The following is a 20,288-nucleotide window of genomic DNA, read 5'->3' as shown; positions in this document are numbered from 1 at the left end:
TGATTGTATTCGTTCCCCATACGCAGTATGAGTAAGAGTATTGAAAGGGAACATACTCAGTTACATACATAAGATACGGGAACGAGTACTGTGTTTTATGCCGTGCCTCGACACTGCGGCTCAGTGTCGTTGCTTCAGTCGAGTTTTAACTGAATCCCATGGTGAAACGCCGGCTTACATAGCCATAAGCCACGCCCGTTTTGGTGGGCTTGTTGGCGCGCTGTTTCGCCATAGGCTCGTGCGACTACGCCGCGCTGTCATTGGTTCAAAGAGTTTCATTCCTTTGAGCCAATAGACGTGCAGTTACACTGCGCTATTGAAAAAGGCTTCAGTGAGGAGGAAAAAGGAGCTTTTCCCCATACGCAGAACTCATTCCCGTATCTCAGGGAACCGAGGTTACATACGTAACCGAGTACGTTTTATTCTGTTATGAGATTTCAATGACAGTCTAGTTTGAAGTCAAAAATCTTTACAAGATCTCAGTGAAGGTTGGTTTTGTTCCTTTAATAGATTTCAGTGATGATCGGTTTTGTTCGGTTACGAGATTTCAAAGACAGTCTGTTTTGTTTTGTTTATAAGATTTCAATTATGGTTGGTTTTGTTCTGTAATGATATTTCAAAGTTGGTCGGTTTTATTCCTTTGTTCTTTTAAGAGATTTTAAAGACAGTCTGTTTTATGGTTACAAGATCTCAATGACAGTCGGTTTTACAGATCAACATCACAAAACAAGCTGCTAAAGTCACAAAAAGCTTTTTATTGTCAACATTGTTAAGGTTCATAGACTGATTCTTGATGTTTGTGTGTCTAAAAGACAGCCAAAAACACTTTCTATATAATAAATTTTAAAACAGCTGATGATTTTTTTTTTATCTGAGAACCTCATAATATCACTAGTCTGTTGTAAAGCTGCAAAACTAACAGCTAAGAAATCAGACCACTACACAATGGCTGAACTTTTTGCTATAACAAATGCGTTTCAGAAACACTATTACAACAGCAAGAGAACAAAAAGCTTTTTTAAAAAATCATGGGTCAAGAGCCCAACAAAAGCAAACGTTTACCTCCAAAATGGTGACTTCAAACTTTATTAGCCTATTTTCAATAAAACATCAACACCTAAACCTCTGTTCATTCTCATTAAGACATTTTGTATGAAAGAAATAAAAGTCAAACTGGACTGTAATATGTGAAGATGCTGAGATCTAGAGAGATCTGTTAGAGTTTGTTACGTTGCTGCCAGTCTAACTGTTTTGTTATTGTATTAACAGATTATTTTTGAAATTTTACATACATTTGTATGTAATTTAAGAAAACAGAAAAATACTGTATAAAACACAATATTTTTCTGCATAAACAATGTGTATTACTGTAATTTGTCATTGTCATAATACTTAAAATAACAGTCGAGTTGATAATTTAGAGATAATTTTACAGAGTTTTGACTAGAAAAAACTGAAAAAAATCAGTTATTTTCTGTAAAATTTGTATTTTTTTTACAGTGTAGCAAATACATGTAACGTGTAACAAGGACACAATAAAATAAAGTGTTACCTAAATAATATTTTTAAGTATATTAAAATAGAAATAATTTCACAATATTGTATTTTTGATCAAATAAATGCAGGCTTGATGGGCATATGAGACTTCTTTCAAAAACATTAAATATAGTAATGAAAAAAATCCATGTATCTAATGATGCCATGTAAGCTGTTAGAACCAAGAAAAGTACTAAATGAATGAATGAATGAATGAGGCATTTATATAGCTCTTTCATGTGTACTACTCTACACCCAAAGCGCTTTACAATCATATCGGGGGTCTCTCCACATCCACCACCAGTGTGCAGCATCCACTTGGACAATGTAACGGCAGCCACAGTACAAAGGCGCCAGTGCGCTCACCACACACCAGCTGTAGGTGGAGAGGAGAGAGAGTGATAGAGCCAATTCAATGGATGGGGATTATCATTCGTGATGTAATATAGGGATTATTTTTGCCCCAGGATTACACCCTTTATTCAGTACAGTTTACAGCAACTGTACTGGGGCATTGGGTGGTATGTGATGTATGAATTATTTTACACTGGGGTGACACCCTTTGTACAATACAGCTTATTGCAACTGCACTGGGGCATTAGGACCCACTGGCCTCTCTAACACCTCTTCCCGCAGCTACCCAGTCTCCCATCCAAATATAGTGGGCTCAATCCTGCTTCAGTGGGTGTTCAGGTAAAAACTTCAGGTTGCTCACTGCAAGACTTCTCAAACATTTTTTCCAACCATAGACCCTCTTATGTAGAAATATAAATCTCAACAATGGTAACATGCTTCATATGCTGAGAACAACAGTACAAAACTCCCAGCATGCATCACAGCATGAATAAATTATGCAGCTGAATTGTCCTATTATTTTCTTTAATTCTAACTATTTGCTCTGGTTTTTGTTCTGTCTTTTAGTAGCTTTATGTGATGTCCAGAGTTGATCTGATTGTCTGAATATTTTGTTGTCACCATTGTTGAGATTCATAAGCTGATTGCTCATATCTGTTTGCCATTGTAGTTTATTATTTTCTGCTCATGGTTTTCATTTTCAATCTTTTGATTCTTGGGATACAGTGTGATCTCATGGTACAGTAAACTGTTTCACAATGATCATAAGACCATCAATAGCTAAAAATCATCAGCTGGTCTTGTTTTAACTTTTTTGTTGCTGCAAACATGTTATAATGGTTCATGGAAAAACCAATCACCATGAGTGTTAAACTTTTGTTATTTTTCAATAACTTCTGTTAATGAATGACAAATATAAAGTCAATTTGGTTAATATGTGAAGTTGTAGTGGTGTTTGTGGAGTTGTTTAATCCCCCACTGCTGAGATCTGGAGAGATTTAGTCTTTTTTTTTATCTTCAGTTGATTTCATCTAGGCTGTGGCTGAAGTCAGTTGTAGTTCTTGTGTTTCAGTTTGTCTCTTTTTCTGTTCTCTTCTTTCCTTCAGTGATTCTGCTTGTTAACAGACTTATTAATGCTGAGATGATTCTATGAATAATATATAAAGATTTTGTTGCTTAGATAAGGTCCAGTTCTAGTTTATTTATTTGCTCTTGGTTGACTTTGGTGGCATTGTTATGGTCTGCTTGTGGCTCAGATCTGGCAAACAGGACCAATTATTGGTCTTATATGTTGTGTGAAACATACATGAAACATGTACCATCTACAAGATAATCTAAATAAGAGCAGCCCTGTCTTCTTCCTTGTTCTACCCGCTTTTGTTTTCCTGTTGTGGTTTACATGGCTACTTTTTTTTTTACTGAGGTCTCAAGTGCATTAAAGTGCATCATATAAAGTACATCTAGGGTTTTATTAATAGTGTAATGGAATTTTTAATTAATCATAACTAACATTTCTTTTTCTTGCAGGAGTAATATTTATATGCTTTTGAAACCTAAATGTCCCCAATCCTTGAGCCAAAGTCAGAGTGTATCTGAATCATATTTGAATGTAACAAAAGTGGAAATGAAACTTAGGGACAGCTAGATTATCTAAATATAATAACCCCATGATATTGGGTAGCCAATGAACTAATAAACAAATGATTTGAGCAGATCTTTCTTTACCTAGTAACAGAAGGGTCTGACATATAAAGAGCCAATCATATTGTAGAACGCATTGCCATGCTCCTATCCTATATAAACTGTTGTATTCTTTTTGCTGGTGGGATTCTCTGTGATTGGTATGAGGTCCTCCGGCTGTAATTAAAGCATATTCTAAGGCATAGCTGGAGTCTGTCTTTTTTTGCTGCGCAGCAGGTTAGTGGGACACTAGAGATCTATTTCCCAGGTTTTAGTGTCAAAAAGGGTCAAGACGTTGACTGACTCAGCCGACATCGAATGGAGACACGCTAGAGTATAATTTGTCAATGAAGGCATTTCAATGTAGCCATTTCAGGGCGTCGATTTGAGACGACCCAGGTAAACTTAAGTCAGGTGCGTAGGGGAAAATCTACCGCAATTGTTATAAATAATCATAAAATGGTAATTTAGCTTTAAAAAGTCTAACTTATGACTTACAATGCCTGGATGTTACATTCATGTCTGGCTGTTTCTGTTTGCTGTATTTGGTAAGTTTTTCTAATTATTTCTCTTTTGCTGTGTCTGCTTTTTTTGAGCTATTAATGCATCAGTGTATATTAGTAGTTTGAAAATGTTGCATACATATGTAAATACATATATAGTATACATGAGAGTATACATTAGAGACCTGTTTTTTTCTGCACTGTTAGACCTTGCTGTAGAAAACAGCTAAATTCTGACAGTAACAAACCATTTTCCATTAAAACAGTAATATACTGTAGAAAACAATGCATTCTGGGTAATATTTGTCATCTTCGAGAAAATAGCCTACAGGAATATACTGAGTTAACAATGCTCAAAGTCAACACTCAGAGGCTGTGTTCTAAATCACACCCTATACCCTCATTCACTATTCCCTACATTAGTTCACTAATATAGTCCACTTGACAGAGTGAGTGAATGAAAAGAAGTGAGTGAATTCAGAAACTTTATGAACACCTGATAAGCAGAATCACTGAAGGACAGAGAAACAAGACCAGAAAATGACACGAGCAGAAACACAAGAACTACAACTGACTTCAGTGTCAAACCAGTTTGACATTATTTTTTTCATACATGTACAGAAGTTCTTGTTGAGAATTAACAGATATTGATGTTGATGTTTTATTGAAAATAAAAATTTATTGAAGTTTGCAGTCACCATCGTGGTGACAAGTGTCTGCTTTAGTTGGGCTCTTGACTCTATTACATTATAGCTTTCTCTGGCTGCTGTAACTGAGTGTTTATAAAATGCATTTGTTATGAGTTGATCAGGTGTTTGGCTGTTGTGATGATTCTGTAATCGTCTTGGACTTCTCAAATGCACTGATCTATTTCTGTGTCTAGTCTTTGATTTAATGGGTAATTTATCTTTATATATCAATGATTCGACAGCGTACGAACTAGCAACGTTTTAACAATCAGTTATTTAGAAAAATATATGGTAACACTTTACTTGAAGGGGTGTGCACAAGACTGACATGACGCCTTCATAATCTTGACATGACACGTGTCATGAATATGAAGGAGGTTTTATGCATGTTTATGACAGCTGTCATTAAGTGTCATTCGCTCAGTTATGTCATTTTTAATGCAAAGATGACATTGTTTGAGATGTCTTTGTTACGACAACTTGACATAAACCAACACATCATAACCTGTCAGTGTCTTTGTCATGACAACTTGACATTAGCAAAACATCATAACCGGTCATAAACATGACATAGCAGATTAATTATCAAACTTAAAAAACTAATTAGCTTTATGGGTTAACATTACATTACATTATTTTGGTAACACTTCAGTATAGGGAACACATATATAAACGATTAACTATGACTTTTCCCTCAATAAACTCTTTATTTACTGCTTATTATAGTTAATTGTTAAGTTTAGGTATTGGGTAGGATTAAGAATGTAGAATAAGATCATGTAGAATAAGGCATTAATATGTGCTTTATAAGTACTAATAAATAGCCAATATTTTAGCCATATGAATGCTAATAGTAATAAGCAACTAGTTAAAAGACCCTAAAATAAAGTGTTACCATTATTTTATAACAGTGTCATCTTTTTTACGAAATTTGAAATTGTCTATTATCTGACCTTCTGTTGGAGGAAACTTAAAAAAAAAAAAAAAAAAAAAAAAAAAAAACATGAAATGAAAAATAGTCATGACGCTGTTATAAAATTATTTGTCAGAGTATTGTCACTTAATGACATTTTAATGACAAGTTCAATTTGTACCACTGTACTTGAGCTCAGGATACATATTCATAACACTATTATAATGGCCTCATGACAGCCATTGTCAAAACCAACCTCATGACAGTTTAATGTAATGTTAACCCATAAAGCTAAATGATGTCAAGTTGTCATGACAAAGACACTGACAGGTTATGATGTATTGGTTTATGTCAAGTTGTCATAACTCGGACATCTCAAACAATGTCATCTTTGCATTAAAAATGACATAATTGAGCGAATGACACTTAATGACAGTCGTCATAAACATGCATAAAACCTCCTTCATATTCATGACATGTGTCATGTCATGATTATGAAGGTGTCATGTCAGTCTTATGCACACCCCTTCAAGTAAAGTGTTACCAAATATATAAGCCCTTATAATGTATTGAATATTTTGAGCACCTGCATAACTTGCACAGCAGAGACATCAACAATCAGAATATGAATCTCAACACTGTTGCCAGTAGTTTACTGTAAAACTGAGTTTTGCGGGTCACCATTGTGCTGAAGAGTAGAGCCTGTGCTTAGGTTCAGGAGAAGATCAAAAGACATTGGTAATATGCTGCATGTTGTTTTATTTAACAGATGGTGACTGTGTAGTTGCTGGTGCAGTAAAATTCTTTGTGTTTAAAATGTTTGTACTGAACTTTAAAGAAATAAGTTCACAGTAATGATATGCTCATATAATTAGCATATAACAAAAATTAGTTTGTAAATTTAAATGACACTCTGACAATTTGAGGCTGTTGGTTTCTGCAAATGAAATGAGGCAACACGAGTTTTAATTTAGTGCATGGTATCTTTACAGTAACATACTGTAGATTACAGTAAATAACTGGCAACAGTGTTGCCAGTATTTTACTGTAAAAAAGCCCAGCAAGGTCTAACAGTGTGGGTAATTTTGGATAAATTGTTACATTCTACATTTATGGCCAATATATTATAACGCACTTACTGCATATCTGTCTTCTTTCACTCAAATATTTAAATCATACATGATTTAACAGCAGAAGAAATGATTGAAGTTAAAGTGGAGACGGGCTTATATAGTCGTGTTGAACTCACTGGAATGTCACTTCATCAAGATACTGTTGATTCAGTGGAATGGACCAAACTAAGACCAAATGGATCACAAGTATGTCTTATATTTGTAAACAGTGGTACCAGTAGTACCAAATGCTACAGTGACTGCTGTGGAAAGACTCATTTCTATTTGAACAATAACACCCTCATTCTGGAGAATGTGACAACACAGGATGAAGGAGTCTTCAAGGAAACTGTAATCAAAAGAAACGGAACTAAAAAAATCCAAACCTTTAAATTAATTATTCAGTGTAAGTCAAGAAATATAAGAGTCATGCTTTTTTATATATGTAATTAATCTACTTTGTCTGTTTGTTCATTAACACATTTCATTTTAAGACCCACCAAATGCAACAGAAATCGTGGTCTCACGGATCTCCAGCACATCTGTGACTCTCAAATGTGAAGTGAGCGGGTCATTTCTGCATCTGATGTGGAAGAGAGAAAGAGTCCCCATTCTAGAGAAACACAGATACTCATTCAGTGAGAGGAATCAAACTCTACACATCAGCAACATAACCAGCTCAGATTACGGGACGTACAGCTGTGTTGTTTCAAATGCATATGGAGAATCAGAACAGCACATAAATATTGGTGAGCAGATTATTTAAATCCTAAAATTATGTCAGATTGTAATATAATTATTCAGTACCAGAATTTAAACCTAAAAACCATCTTTAAACACAGAGGCATCTTGCAATAGTAGCACAATTCGAAAGGAAGAAGCATTGCGTAATCATGTAGTTTTCTGGTTTTCTTTTAAGGTGAGAACTCAACTGTTAACCAAGGAAATGGTACTAGTGGTCAAACTCAGTCTGGTCAGAAACTGCTTTCAAGTGGACTTACACTCATTGGTGTTGTTGGATTGTGCATCATGTTCTACGGCCTTTACAAATACCATCACAGTAAGACTTTCTCCCAAATACATGAACAATGTTGCTTTAGCAAAGTAATAACTGTATGTTTATGAAACCCACAGCCTTCATGATTTAGGTTCATTCTGTGACTCAGGTCATGAACGTCAATACCACTTAATCTCAGCAAATGTTCTCAAAAACATCAGAAAGGAAAAAAAGAATGAATCACAAACAAAAGCCAGAACAAATCCCTTTAAAAAAACCCACAGCTACAAGCTAAAACCTGAAATACAATTACATCAATTTTTGTTTTTAAAAGATTTTATTTAATACAGAATATTTTTCTGTTATTGTATTTTAGGGCAGAGAGCAGAAAATGGCAGAACTACAGATGAAGGTATTAAAAATGAATCAATGTGTGTGTACATATATATTGTATTATTATACAACCAATTGCATTGTCATAATATCTGTGAAATATACTTCACAGGGGATGCAGATTACACCATTGTAATTTATCAGGTAATGGCCAATCAAAAACATTAACAAACAGATGTAATACTAATGTAATAGTATTTAGATAAATAAAATGATAAAATGATTGATATATGCTTAAAGACCCTATGAAAATAAAAATAAAAAGTTTTTAAGAGCTTTTATTCCAGATCTATTAGCTTTGAGGCCTCAATATGTTAATGCAAACTTACCATTGCAAACTGGTTGTAGCAAATGCTGTCATATTTCTTGTAACTGTTAATCACATTTATAGTAAAGTATATCATGTTATATTTTATACAATCCTCCTTTACTTGCTTGAATCTGGATTGTATCAATATTACTTTGTCCTGTTGTGTGACACTACAACATTTACCTTGCTGCTTAATTTTTTTCACAATAGAGTGATGCAGGTATGACAAATATCTAGGACAAAACACGCAAATGATTTAGCATTTTAGCACTTCCAGTTCCATCGTCCCGAAGTTAATGTTTTGTTAATGTGAAGGTCTGTGGCTAACACAAGTGCAATATACTTTCAGGGTTTATTCTACGGCATAAAATACATTACCCTGCATATGATTTTTTTAAGCTGTTACATGTGTTGAAAAAGGCAGTTACTAACAGGCTAGATGGGTCTACTGAGGCTGTCTGGGCGATTCCCCGCTAAAACGTCCTCATTGATGTTAAGGACATGTCTAGTAACGTTCTCAGAACGTTCAGAGATGGTTATGATATGGAGTTCTTTTAAGGGTTGGGGGACGTTATTTGGTGGACCTTCACAGAACATTCAAGACGTTCTCTGAGCATTTAGGGAGCCATAATATATTTGGAAATGTTCTCAGAACGTCCCTGCTACAATTGAATTGAATTGAAAATTAGAGCTAAATTGACTAACAAAAGAGGCTGTTCAAACAAAAACTAATTTTTCTTAAATGTTTAACAAAAAAAAGCTCTTTAGAGATAATCCCTGGATTATTATTATGAAACATTTTCTTTAAAATACAAATCTTTTACAGTCATTAACTGACAACAGCACATGCACAAAAAAATGTAAATGTAGTAGTTATCACCAGTTATTGTCTTTATAAAGCAATATGCAACACAACATCAGTGTTTCTTGACTGAAGCACAGGCGCTACTCTCCAGCACAATGTTAACCTCACAAAACTCAGATAACAGAAACAGAACATTAAACTCTAACAGATCTCTCAGATCTCTGCATTCAGAGACTTTATTTCTTTCATACAAATCTTCTTAATGAGGTGGTTTTTGTCAAAATGTATAAATGTCACCGTTATGGAGGTAAGCGCTTGCTTTAGTTGGGCTCCTGACTCTTGACTTTATTTTTTCATCCAGTTATTATAACTGTGTTTCTAAAGCACATTTATTATATCATCACAGTGGTCTTATTCACTGATCTCTGAAAGTTGTATGTCTTTCATGTTGTCATAGTCCTATGATAATACATAAAATACTGTACTGCTTTGATTGTTTGAAAATTTTTATCATTGTGCAGAAATGATTCAGACAGGATTACGTAGATTCACACAGACATCAAGATTCTGCGTATGAACCTCAAAAATGGTGACAAAATTTTGAGGTAAACAGATTAAATCTGAGCATCACAAAACAAGCTACTAAAGATTTTTGTTTAGTGTCACCATTTTTGAGGATCATATGCTAATTCGTGATGTCTGTGTGAGTCTAAAAGACACTGCTCAAAACTCTGTCTGTATAACTAATTTAAAAAAAATAAAACTTGCATAAAAAAAACTCCTGACCATTAATTAATGCAAAACTAATAGTTAATAGACTCATAGTTTAGTCTCTGGAGAGAATCAGGACACTCCATGATGATTGACTCACCAACACTAAACACATCTGATCAGACTTTCTCTTGCATTTCTTGCTATAACAAATGTGTCTTGAAAATACAGTTAAAGCAGCCAGAGAAAATCTAATATTAAAATGTCAAGAATCAAGAGCCCATCTAAAGCAAACGCTCACCTCCATAACGGTGACTTCAAACTTTATTATTTTCTATAAAACACCCACGCAGAAGGCGACATTCTTGTGACCTTGCGCAACTTCGCCTAAAATGTCTCTAAAGATGACGAAAATTCTGAACCATTACAGAACATTAGGGACATTCCTACAACGTCATCTTTTGGTAATGAAAGTGCTGCAGTTCAAGGTTCCTTATATGACTTTAGGGGGGATGTTCCAATTTGGTTATTTTATGGTCACATAAGAATGTTACAAAGAGGATATTTGGGGCATTAACAGAATGTTCCCACACAGTCCAATGTTGGTCACTTAATAACATTCCTGATATGAGTTTAGGGGGATGTTCTATTTTGGTTATTTTATGGTCATGCAAGAACGTTATAAAGAGGACATTTGGGAAGTTAACAGAACGTCCTATAGTAACAGTCCCCTAAACATACGTCCTGAATGTTCCCTGAAGGTCCACCAAATAACGTCCCCCAAACGTCATTAAAATAACTCCACATCGTGACTGTCTCTGAATGTTCTGGGAACATTACTAGACAATGTCCTTAACACCAGTGGGGACATTCTGAGAATATTCTGTAAACTTAAAATTTCTAGAGACGTATCCTGTCACCTAGTAATGTTCCCAGAACATTCAGAGATGGTCACGATGTGGAGTTCTTTTAAGGTTTGGGGGACGTTATTTGGCAGACCTTCAACTTTCTGTGAAAAATATTCTTTTAGATAAAAACTGAATAAGTTGTCGGAGCTTAGTGGTGGTGATAAAGTCGTGGGACTGTGCTGTAGTTCGTTTAAAGCCTACCTTTAGTTTTTTGCTTCTGGCGACTGAGTTTCTGTCATGACAACTCTCGGAGAGACTGGCATGGTAATGGATATGGCAACTTTACTGTATTTGGTCTTGGCCTGAATGGATCTGCTACTCTGCTGTTGCTGCAGAGCAAATACTGAGACTTCCAATACATTCACAGACATTGCTGTGAGAATGTAAGACATGCTGCTGCTGCATATGTAACACATGAAATAACCCCCAGTAGCAGATCTATACAGGTGGAGCTGGGGAAGGTGGAGGGTTTCTGAAAGTGTCCTGCAGACTGCTAACAGCAAACTACCAGTATTTGAATACTGAGCTGCAGTTCATTGGCAGCTGATGCACCAGCAACCAATCAGCTGCAGGTTGGCCGACAAAGTGATGTCATCCCTGCACCACTCTATTTCCATGCACTGCACTGCGCCGGAAGTTGCCGTGGCCACTGACGCTAAATTCTAAAGTGATCATGCACTGTCAAGTCATTTCATGGGGTCTTTAAGTCTTGAACTCTTTCTATCCAATGGAATGCTATGAATGAAAAATGTATTATATGTTTATGATTTTCTTAATATTTTGTTTTTAATAATACCCGTTTACTTTGACCCCTCCTGTCTCTCAGGAAGTGTCTGACTTTCAACAGATGACTCCTTTGCCATACGTCTACACAGACTTCATTAAGCCGAAAGAGCCCAATCAGTCCTCTGCTGCAACACAACACTTTGAGGACTTTGGTTACTCTGAGGTTGGACCCACATGCATGGCAGAACCAGAACTTCAGTATTGTGATGAGCAGTCCACTGCATGTCCTGATACTGGAGAGGAATGACAAATAATATAAGAGACTACAAAACATGCTGGAGTTAAAACAGTCAGCGAAAACTAACACACTTTCATATTCATGAATCTGGTGCAGCACAACTTACAAGAGCATCAGAGTCAGACAAGCAGGAGAAAAATACATGTTTACATCCTCATCAACCACCAGATGGCAGCAAAAACAGCTGAAAACAGCAGTTCGACCATGTACAGCCATAATTGTTTCTGATCCTTAAAGGGTCATGAAACCCCCCTGTTTTACCCTGGTCGTTCACACCTCAAAGCTCAAAAAAGTCTGTTAAAATGGGCGTGTAAAGCTCTGGAAAAGTGGGAGTGTAGAGGGGGGGAAGAGGGGAGAGAACAACCAATGAAACACAGACATAGAGCACACTCATTATACAGAATGAGCATGGAGAAAATAACAACACACTCCCAAGCACAAGGGAGAAATGCGAAAGAATATTTAATAGGGCTGTCAATAATAGGCTACTTTGATTACGTGTACGAGCACTGCAGTCTCAAAATCAGTCTTTTGTCTATTAGAATAATTGTGTCGTCACGTTCAGATAGGCTACACCACTGTATCAGTGTCCAGTTTGCACATATAATTCATTTGAAGAAGACTTGATGAAATGTGTGCTACACCGTATTGGTTAATTTTTGGTGCAGGAGAATGTGTGAAATATGTCTATAAAAACTTTAAACACGGATACTTTATTCTGTGTGAGCTATGAGCCACGTGGCTAGTGTTGTTAAACAATGTAAAGCTCCGCGCTGAAACCGATATGCGCTCCGCGTGTAACTGTTATAGCATAACAATCGTATTTTTCATGTGTTCGTATTCAAACGTCAGTTCTGAACGCATCGTGAACAAAATACAAACAACACTCATGCTGCTGTGCTGAGGGAAACATACACACAGCTCGCGTGTTTAAACGCAGAGGTGAATGAACAGCACTTTTGTGACATTTGAATTCTCTGCTGTAATGCGATCTCACGCGAACATATTTTCCATTTTTGCTGGTAGATTACAACAAAACAATCCATATGCACCCAAACTTCTGCTCTGGTCGCATCGCAGGAAAACGCATTTTTGTGTTGTAGCACTGAGCAAACAACACCAACGATATGTCTCTGAATGACAACAGAGGCAGAGAAGTGATACTTCCTCATGGATAATACCGCAATTATAATCGTATGCATACTACAGCGCAGTGATTGGATTAAATGAGCTTTAAGTCATGAATAAATGTAGAAATTATTGACGTCAGCATGTTCGACCAGCCCGTACTTGGAGCCAATCAGCACTCCGGATCTTGCCGGTGGTACACGATGACGTCAGATTTTGTGACGTTGCTCCGACTTTGCTTTTCAAACCGGAAGACTCTGCAAAAATGCAAAAATAACTAATTTAAACTTTTAAATAAAATTAATGAGTACTTTTAGTGTTTTCAATGATGTGCAGCCTATACATATCTGTTCACAGCTCAAAAAATGTGTTCTGGGGTTTCATGACCCTTTAAAAAAAAACAAATAGCAACAATTTGGATGGAAAATCTTCAGAATAATCATTTCAATTACATTCAATAAGCATCATTCTGAAAAAGAACAGAAGAAACTTGTTTTCTCTCTTGCACTTGGTACTGGAGACCATGGACGCTCAGGGCCGGACCTTTTAAAGACCCTGGGCAAAGTTTGTGGAGGCCCCATGCACCACATTCCTCTTAATAAAAAGCACATTTTTATAAAACTTTTATATTTTTAATAATATGTCCATATTAGTCAAACTTTAACTAAGGTAATCTCCTAATTGTTTGTGGAGGATGCTATGCTACCTTTTTTTTTCTTTTTTTTTTTTTTTTTTTGCCGTAATTTGTTCAGTAATTTGTTTACAGTTCCTGGAAACCACTTCAGTAAATGAACATCAGAGTTTTCATTCATTTTTTCCTAGCTGGGTATGGACATGATTTCCCACTCCGATTGAACCATTAGATATCGGCAGTGCGCTATAAACAAATCAACTGCTAGTGGAAGTGAAAAAGAAACTACTTAGCAAAATAGGTAATTTCTTCATACATTATATATGCTTATTTTTATTATACATAAATATAACAACAGTATTTAAATATACTGCTAATAGGTAGCGCCGGCCCATTGAAAATACTTGATGAATACATAAAAGAACTTTTATTTCAACTCCATTGCCTTGGAATAATGTCAAGGATACAATATTTGAAGTGACACACTGTGAGAGGTCGTAAGTTTCCATCTTTACCCATTAGTGACCGTCATACATAGTGATTAGATAGATAAATACACAAGTGGTTTGTCTTGCATGACAAACTCTGTTAAAGATGTAAAGATGTAGCCCTGCCTTCTTCCTCTAACCACTTTTGATTTCCTGTTGTGCTTTAAAGTGTCTATTTTTTTTTTTTTTTTACTGAGGTGACCGTTTCGAGAGCATTAAAGCGCATCATATAAAGTACATCCACTGATTAGAATGGTTTTATTAATGGTTATAAATTATAATAAAATGGTAATTTAGCTTCAAAAAGTCTAACTCCTGACTTACGATGCTTGGATGTTACATTCATGCCTGGCTGTTTCTGTTTGCTGTATTTGGTAAGTGTGTAGGGCAGGCTATAAAGACTTCTCTTTTTCTGTGTCTGCTCTTGTGCTATTAATGTACCAGTGCAAATTAGTATTTTGATGTATGTATATTTTGCTGCATGTATAGTATGAGAGAATACATTAGAGACATTTTTTTTTGGGTAATTTTGGATAATTTGTTACATTCTACATTAATGGTCAATATATCAATAGCCGCTTATAGTCAGTCTTCTTTCATTAAAATGTTTAAATCTGTTTATGGATGGTATTGATTTAACAGCTGAAGATGTTTCTGAAGTTAAAGTGGAGACGGGCTTATATAGTCGTGTTGAATTCACTGGAAAGAAACTTCATCAAGATACTAAGTCAGTGGAATGGACCAAACTAAAACTAAAACTAAATCAATCACAACAATGTCTGAAGTTTGTAAACAAGTGGTACCAGTAGTACCAAATGCTACAGTGACTGCTGTGGAAGGGCTCATTTCTATTTGAACAATAACACCCTCATTCTGGAGAATGTGACAGCACAGGATGAAGGAGTCTTCAAGGAAACTATAATCAAAAGAAACGGAACTAATAAATTCCAAATATTTAAATTAATTATTCAATGTAAGTCAAGATATATCAGAGTCATACTTATTTATGTGCAATTCATATATTTTAAATGTGCTTCCTCATTAACACATTTCATTTCAAGACCCACCAAATGCAACAGAAATAGTGCTCTCATGGACCTCCAGCACATCTGTGACTCTCAAATGTGAAGTGAGCGGGTCATTTCTGCATCTGATGTGGAAGAGAGAAAGAGTCCCCATTCTAGAGAAACACAGATACTCATTCAGTGAGAGGAATCAAACTCTATACATCAGCAACATAACAAGCTCAGATTACGGGACGTACAGCTGTGTTGTTTCAAATGCATATGGAGAATCAGAACAGCACATAAATATTGGTGAGCAGATTATTTAAATCCTAAAATTATGTCAGATTGTAATATAATAGTCAGTACCAGAATTCAAACCTAAAAACATCTTTAAACACAGAGGCATCTTGCAATAGTAGCACGATTGCGAAAGGAAGAAGCATTGCGTAATCATGTAGTTTTCTGGTTTTCTTTTAAGGTGAGAACTCAACTGTTAACCAAGGAAATGGTACTAGTGGTCAAACTCAGTCTGGTCAGATTCTGCTTTCAAGTGGACTTACACTCATTGGTGTTGTTGGATTGTGCATCATGTTCTACGGCCTTTACAAATACCATCACAGTAAGACTTTCTCCCAAATACATGAACAATGTTGCTTTAGCAAAGTAATAACTGTATGTTTATGAAACCCACAGCCTTCATGATTTAGGTTCATTCTGTGACTCAGGTCATGAATGTCAATACCACTTAATCTCAGCAAATGTTCTCAAAAACATCAGAAAGGGAAAAAAGAATGAATCACAAACAAAAGCCATAAAAAATCCCTTTAAAAAAACCCACAGCTACAAGCTAAAACCTGAAATACAATTACATCAACTTTTGTTTTTAAAAGATTTTATTTCATACAGAATATTTTTCTGTCATTGTATTTTAGGGCAAAGAGCAGAAAATGGCAGAACTACAGATGAACTACAGGGGATGCAGATTACACCATTGTAATTTATCAGGTAATGTCCAATCAAAAACATTAATAAACAGATGTAATAATATTTATATAGACAGTAAAATGATTGATATATTCCTTTTCTTAAAGACCCTATGAAAATAAAAAAAAAGTTTTAAGGCATTTATTCCAGATCTATTAGCTTTGAGGCCTCAATATATTAATGCAAACTTACCATTGCAAACTGGTAGTAGCAAATGCTGTCATATTTCTTGTAGCTGTTAATCACATTTACAGTAAAGTATATCATGTTATATTTTAAACAATACACCTTCACTTTAGCTTGAAGGTGGATCGTATCAATATTACTTTGTCCTGTTGTGTGAAACTACAACATTTACCTTGCTGCTTAATTTTCTCACAATAGTGGTGCAGATTATGCAGATAAATCTAATTCACTGTTGGCTCCTTTGAGATTTTCCTATGGGTTTTATAATATGGCTTTTCATTTGGAATACTAGACACTGATTAATGTAACATAAAAATACTACTTATATATTTTGCTATTGTATTGTGGAGTGATACTTTCATAAACTTTTACAAACATAAAGGCAAATGTTGGATCACAATAAGGAACCACAGTTTCCACAAATCCCTTCACTCGATTTGGATGTTCTCTTTGGACGGCAAGGGCAGTGACTGTAATGATTAATATTGAGCGTATTTTGCAGTATTAAACACGTATTTATACAGATTTCATCAGGCTCCGAAAATTCTTCAAAAAGAACACAAAGAATGGCCTTCTCAGCTGCCATATAGTTGCATCTATGGCAGCTGAGAACAGGGTTTTCAAAGCACCACCGTTTCCGTTTAAAAAATGTTTTGCAACGTTTTTTTAGATAGAAACTGAAAGAGTTGTCAAAAGCTTATGGTGGTGACACTGAAGTCATGGGACCATGGTGTAGTTTGTTCTTTAGCTTTCAACCTCTGGTGACTGCATTAAGGCTTGAAAATTCATAAAAGTTGTGTTGATCTGTAAAAAAAGATTTTGATGGACAAAAGGTGTATGAGTTTCATAAACTTTTGTTGATCACAGAGCTTGTTTTTTTGTGATAATCCAAAAGCCTATGGAAAAAAAACCTATTGGGTTTTGTCGAGGGAACCAGTGTGATGCTAACTGCCGGTTGACCTACAAAGTGACATCATAAGTTGCACCGCTCCATTTCCACAAACTGCGCTGCGCCGTGTATTCTGAAGCGATCATGCACTGTCAAGTCATTTCATGGGGTCTTTAAGTCTTGAAAAATCATTTGCATCCAGTGGAATGCTATGAATGATAAATGTACTAAATGTTTATAGTGATCTTAAACATCTATAATCTTTGTTTTTAATAATACCCGTTTACTTTGACCCCTCCTGTCTCTCAGGAAGTGCCTGACTTTCAACAGATGACTCCTTTGCCATACGTCTACACAGACTTCATTAAGCCGAAAGAGTCCAATAAAGTCTTTGGTTACTCTGAGGTTGGATCCACACGCAGGGTGAAAACAGTTGTTCAGTATTGTGATGAAAAGTACACAGCTGTCCTGATGCTGCAGAGGAATGACGACTAAGCATGTTGGAATTAAAACAGCGAATACATGTTTAAGAAAGAATAATTCATAATTATACACCATTAATAAATAAATATCTAGACTATTATCTAGACTAGTTTACACCACAATAGCAAATAAATGTATATATAATTTTATTTGGAAAAATAAACAACATTATTTGAATAATAATAATAATAAAAAACTTCACTCAACCAAGGTGGGCTAAAAGCACTTGATTTTGAGATATATTAATATATTTAAGATTAAATGGATACAAAACTATATTCATTCCAAAGATAAATTATGGTGTTACATCCCTAATATTATTTTTGGAAAAGTAGGCGGTATTGAATTTCTCCTTAATTGTAATTTTAATATTAATAAGCTTTTCATAAAACTTTTCAATTTTCACAAACAGGCACTGTTATCGTGGATGACTGTAACACAATTTCTTCCCTCACAAATGCTACATTTGAAATAATGAATACATTATACATAAATATCTCTTTAGTTAACCGATTTAGAAAAAAATATTTTGTTTTCACAACTTTTGAATTTTAATGGTCATTTATTTATTCAGAATTTTTAGAAAAAAAGGGTCATTTTATATTCCTGTTAAAGGAGTATATGAAGGTAATCAGTGCAATTCCCTCAGAACTTATGAAATTGCTACACTGTAAAAAATTACCGTGATTTTAACAGTAAAAGACTGTTAAAATTGCTGCGGTGAAAAACTGTTAATTGGTTTACAGAAAGTTTCCATACTATATACGGTGAATAACTGTAATAGATCTAACGGTACATTTAATGTAATTTTACGGTAAAATACCGTTAAATTCACAGTTTTTGGAAGTGAAAAATAACAATTCATTGTAAAATTTACAGTGAAAAACCGTAAATTGACATTCCCACAATTCCCTGCGTGACACTTCACATTTGATATATTTTTGTTGAAATAATCTGTTTCTTCTTAGTTTTTCTCATTTTTTTCTAATCAGTTATGTACATTAGGGTTTTATGTTACATCTAATGTTGTTAAATTAATGTTTATTGCATTTTTAAAATTTCATGCATGTTACCATGATGGTGTTTAGTGTGTGTGTGAATGACACTGTGTGCTCCTTCTATATATTAGTATTGTCCTCCTCAGCTTGTGGAAAAGCTGCTTGTGATGAACTTTGATTCATCATGTGACTCTTATCACCACTGTGTTTGGTGACTGTCAGTGTATTATAAAGATACAAAACAGATATTAGTACTTCATTAGGTTGGTAAATTAACATTATATCAGTTAATGAAATATGTTATTTTACCGTAAATTTTACTGGGATTTTTTTTTACAGTGTACTGAAATCCAATGTTAAATATACATATTTAAAATGTAAAATTCACATGTAACTCCATAAGTATGTTTACGGTTTGATGTCATTTTTACAGTATTGTTCTGGTAACCACAGCTGCCGGTATTTTTCCGTAGAAACAACGGGATTTTTTTTTACAGTGTAGGAAATTATATGAAAAACTAAACTTTGATCTTAGTCTTAAACTGGAAGGTATTAATTTAAAAGACCAAAAAGGTAATAATTATCTGCAGATTTTCCACTGTTCCTTCAGCCATTGGATTTTAGAGTTCACCATTTCAAGATGTCAAAAAGACCTTTAAAATATCCACACTGTAAAAAATGACCGTGATTTTAACAGTAAAAGACTGTAAAAATGCTGCGGTGAAAAACTGTCAATTGGTTTGCAGAAAGTTTCCGTACTATATACGGTGAATAACTGTAATAGGTCTAACAGTACATTTAATGTAATTTTACGGTAAAATACCGTTAAATTCACAGTTTTTGGAAGTGAAAAATAACAATTCATTGTAAAATTTACAGTGAAAAAACGTAAATTGACATTCCCACAATTCCCTGCGTGACACTTCACATTTGATATATTTTCGTTGAAATAACTCTGTTTCTTCTTAGTTTTTCTCATTTTTTTCTAATCAGTTATGTACATTAGGGTTTTATGTTACATCTAATGTTGTTAAATTAATGTTTATTGCATTTTTAAAATTTCATGCATGTTACCATGATGGTGTTTAGTGTGTGTGTGAATGACACTGTGTGCACCTTCAATATGTTAGTGTTGTCCTTCTCAGCTTGTGGAAAAGCTGCTTGTGATGAACTTTGATTAATCATGTGACTTTCATCACCACTGTGTTTGGTGACTGTCAGTGTATTATAAAGGTACAAAACAGATATTAGTACTTCATTAGGTTGGTAAATTAACATTATATCAGTTAATGAAATATGTTATTTTACCGTAAATTTAACCGATTTTTTTTTACGTTGCTACTGTATTTTTTATGTTAAAGTTCTGGCAACCACTGCTGCCGTTTTTTTTTACCGTAAATTTTACTGGGATTTTTTTTTACAGTGTAGACACTTTTCTATCACCAATACATTTAGGGAGGTATCATTTAAGATTGTTCATCGTATTTATCCTGTAATTGCAAAGTTTTGTAAAGATGCTGACTTGAAATGTGTTTTCTGTAAAGAGAGAAATGAGAGTA

General features: G+C 34.8%; 1 protein-coding gene across 3 annotated transcripts; it reads left to right on the top strand.

The window, feature by feature from the left end:
• Nucleotides 1-3,699: 3,699 nt before the first annotated feature.
• On the top strand, nucleotides 3,700-18,520 carry LOC125262095. Of its 3 annotated transcripts, XM_048180659.1 has the most exons (12): nucleotides 3,700-4,118; nucleotides 6,867-7,193; nucleotides 7,282-7,536; nucleotides 7,707-7,847; nucleotides 8,161-8,196; nucleotides 8,290-8,321; nucleotides 11,738-14,556; nucleotides 14,825-15,155; nucleotides 15,244-15,498; nucleotides 15,668-15,808; nucleotides 16,122-16,194; nucleotides 17,558-18,520. In XM_048180659.1, the coding sequence occupies exons 1-7, from the start codon at nucleotides 4,070-4,072 to the stop codon at nucleotides 11,942-11,944; spliced, it is 1,047 nt and encodes a 348-aa protein (XP_048036616.1). In that variant the 5' UTR covers nucleotides 3,700-4,069; the 3' UTR covers nucleotides 11,945-14,556; nucleotides 14,825-15,155; nucleotides 15,244-15,498; nucleotides 15,668-15,808; nucleotides 16,122-16,194; nucleotides 17,558-18,520. The 3 variants fall into 3 exon arrangements, with proteins under 3 accessions (XP_048036616.1, XP_048036610.1, XP_048036622.1); XM_048180653.1 differs by having other exon boundaries at nucleotides 11,738-15,155; XM_048180665.1 differs by having other exon boundaries at nucleotides 3,701-4,118; nucleotides 6,867-6,994; nucleotides 11,738-15,155.
• Nucleotides 18,521-20,288: the final 1,768 nt, after the last annotated feature.

This window comes from Megalobrama amblycephala, linkage group LG2, assembly GCF_018812025.1.
Source record: "Megalobrama amblycephala isolate DHTTF-2021 linkage group LG2, ASM1881202v1, whole genome shotgun sequence".
In the NCBI taxonomy this organism is placed as follows: Eukaryota; Metazoa; Chordata; class Actinopteri; order Cypriniformes; family Xenocyprididae; genus Megalobrama; species Megalobrama amblycephala.
The sequence above is the reverse complement of the archived record's forward strand: the minus strand, read 5'-3'. Positions and strand labels throughout refer to the sequence as shown.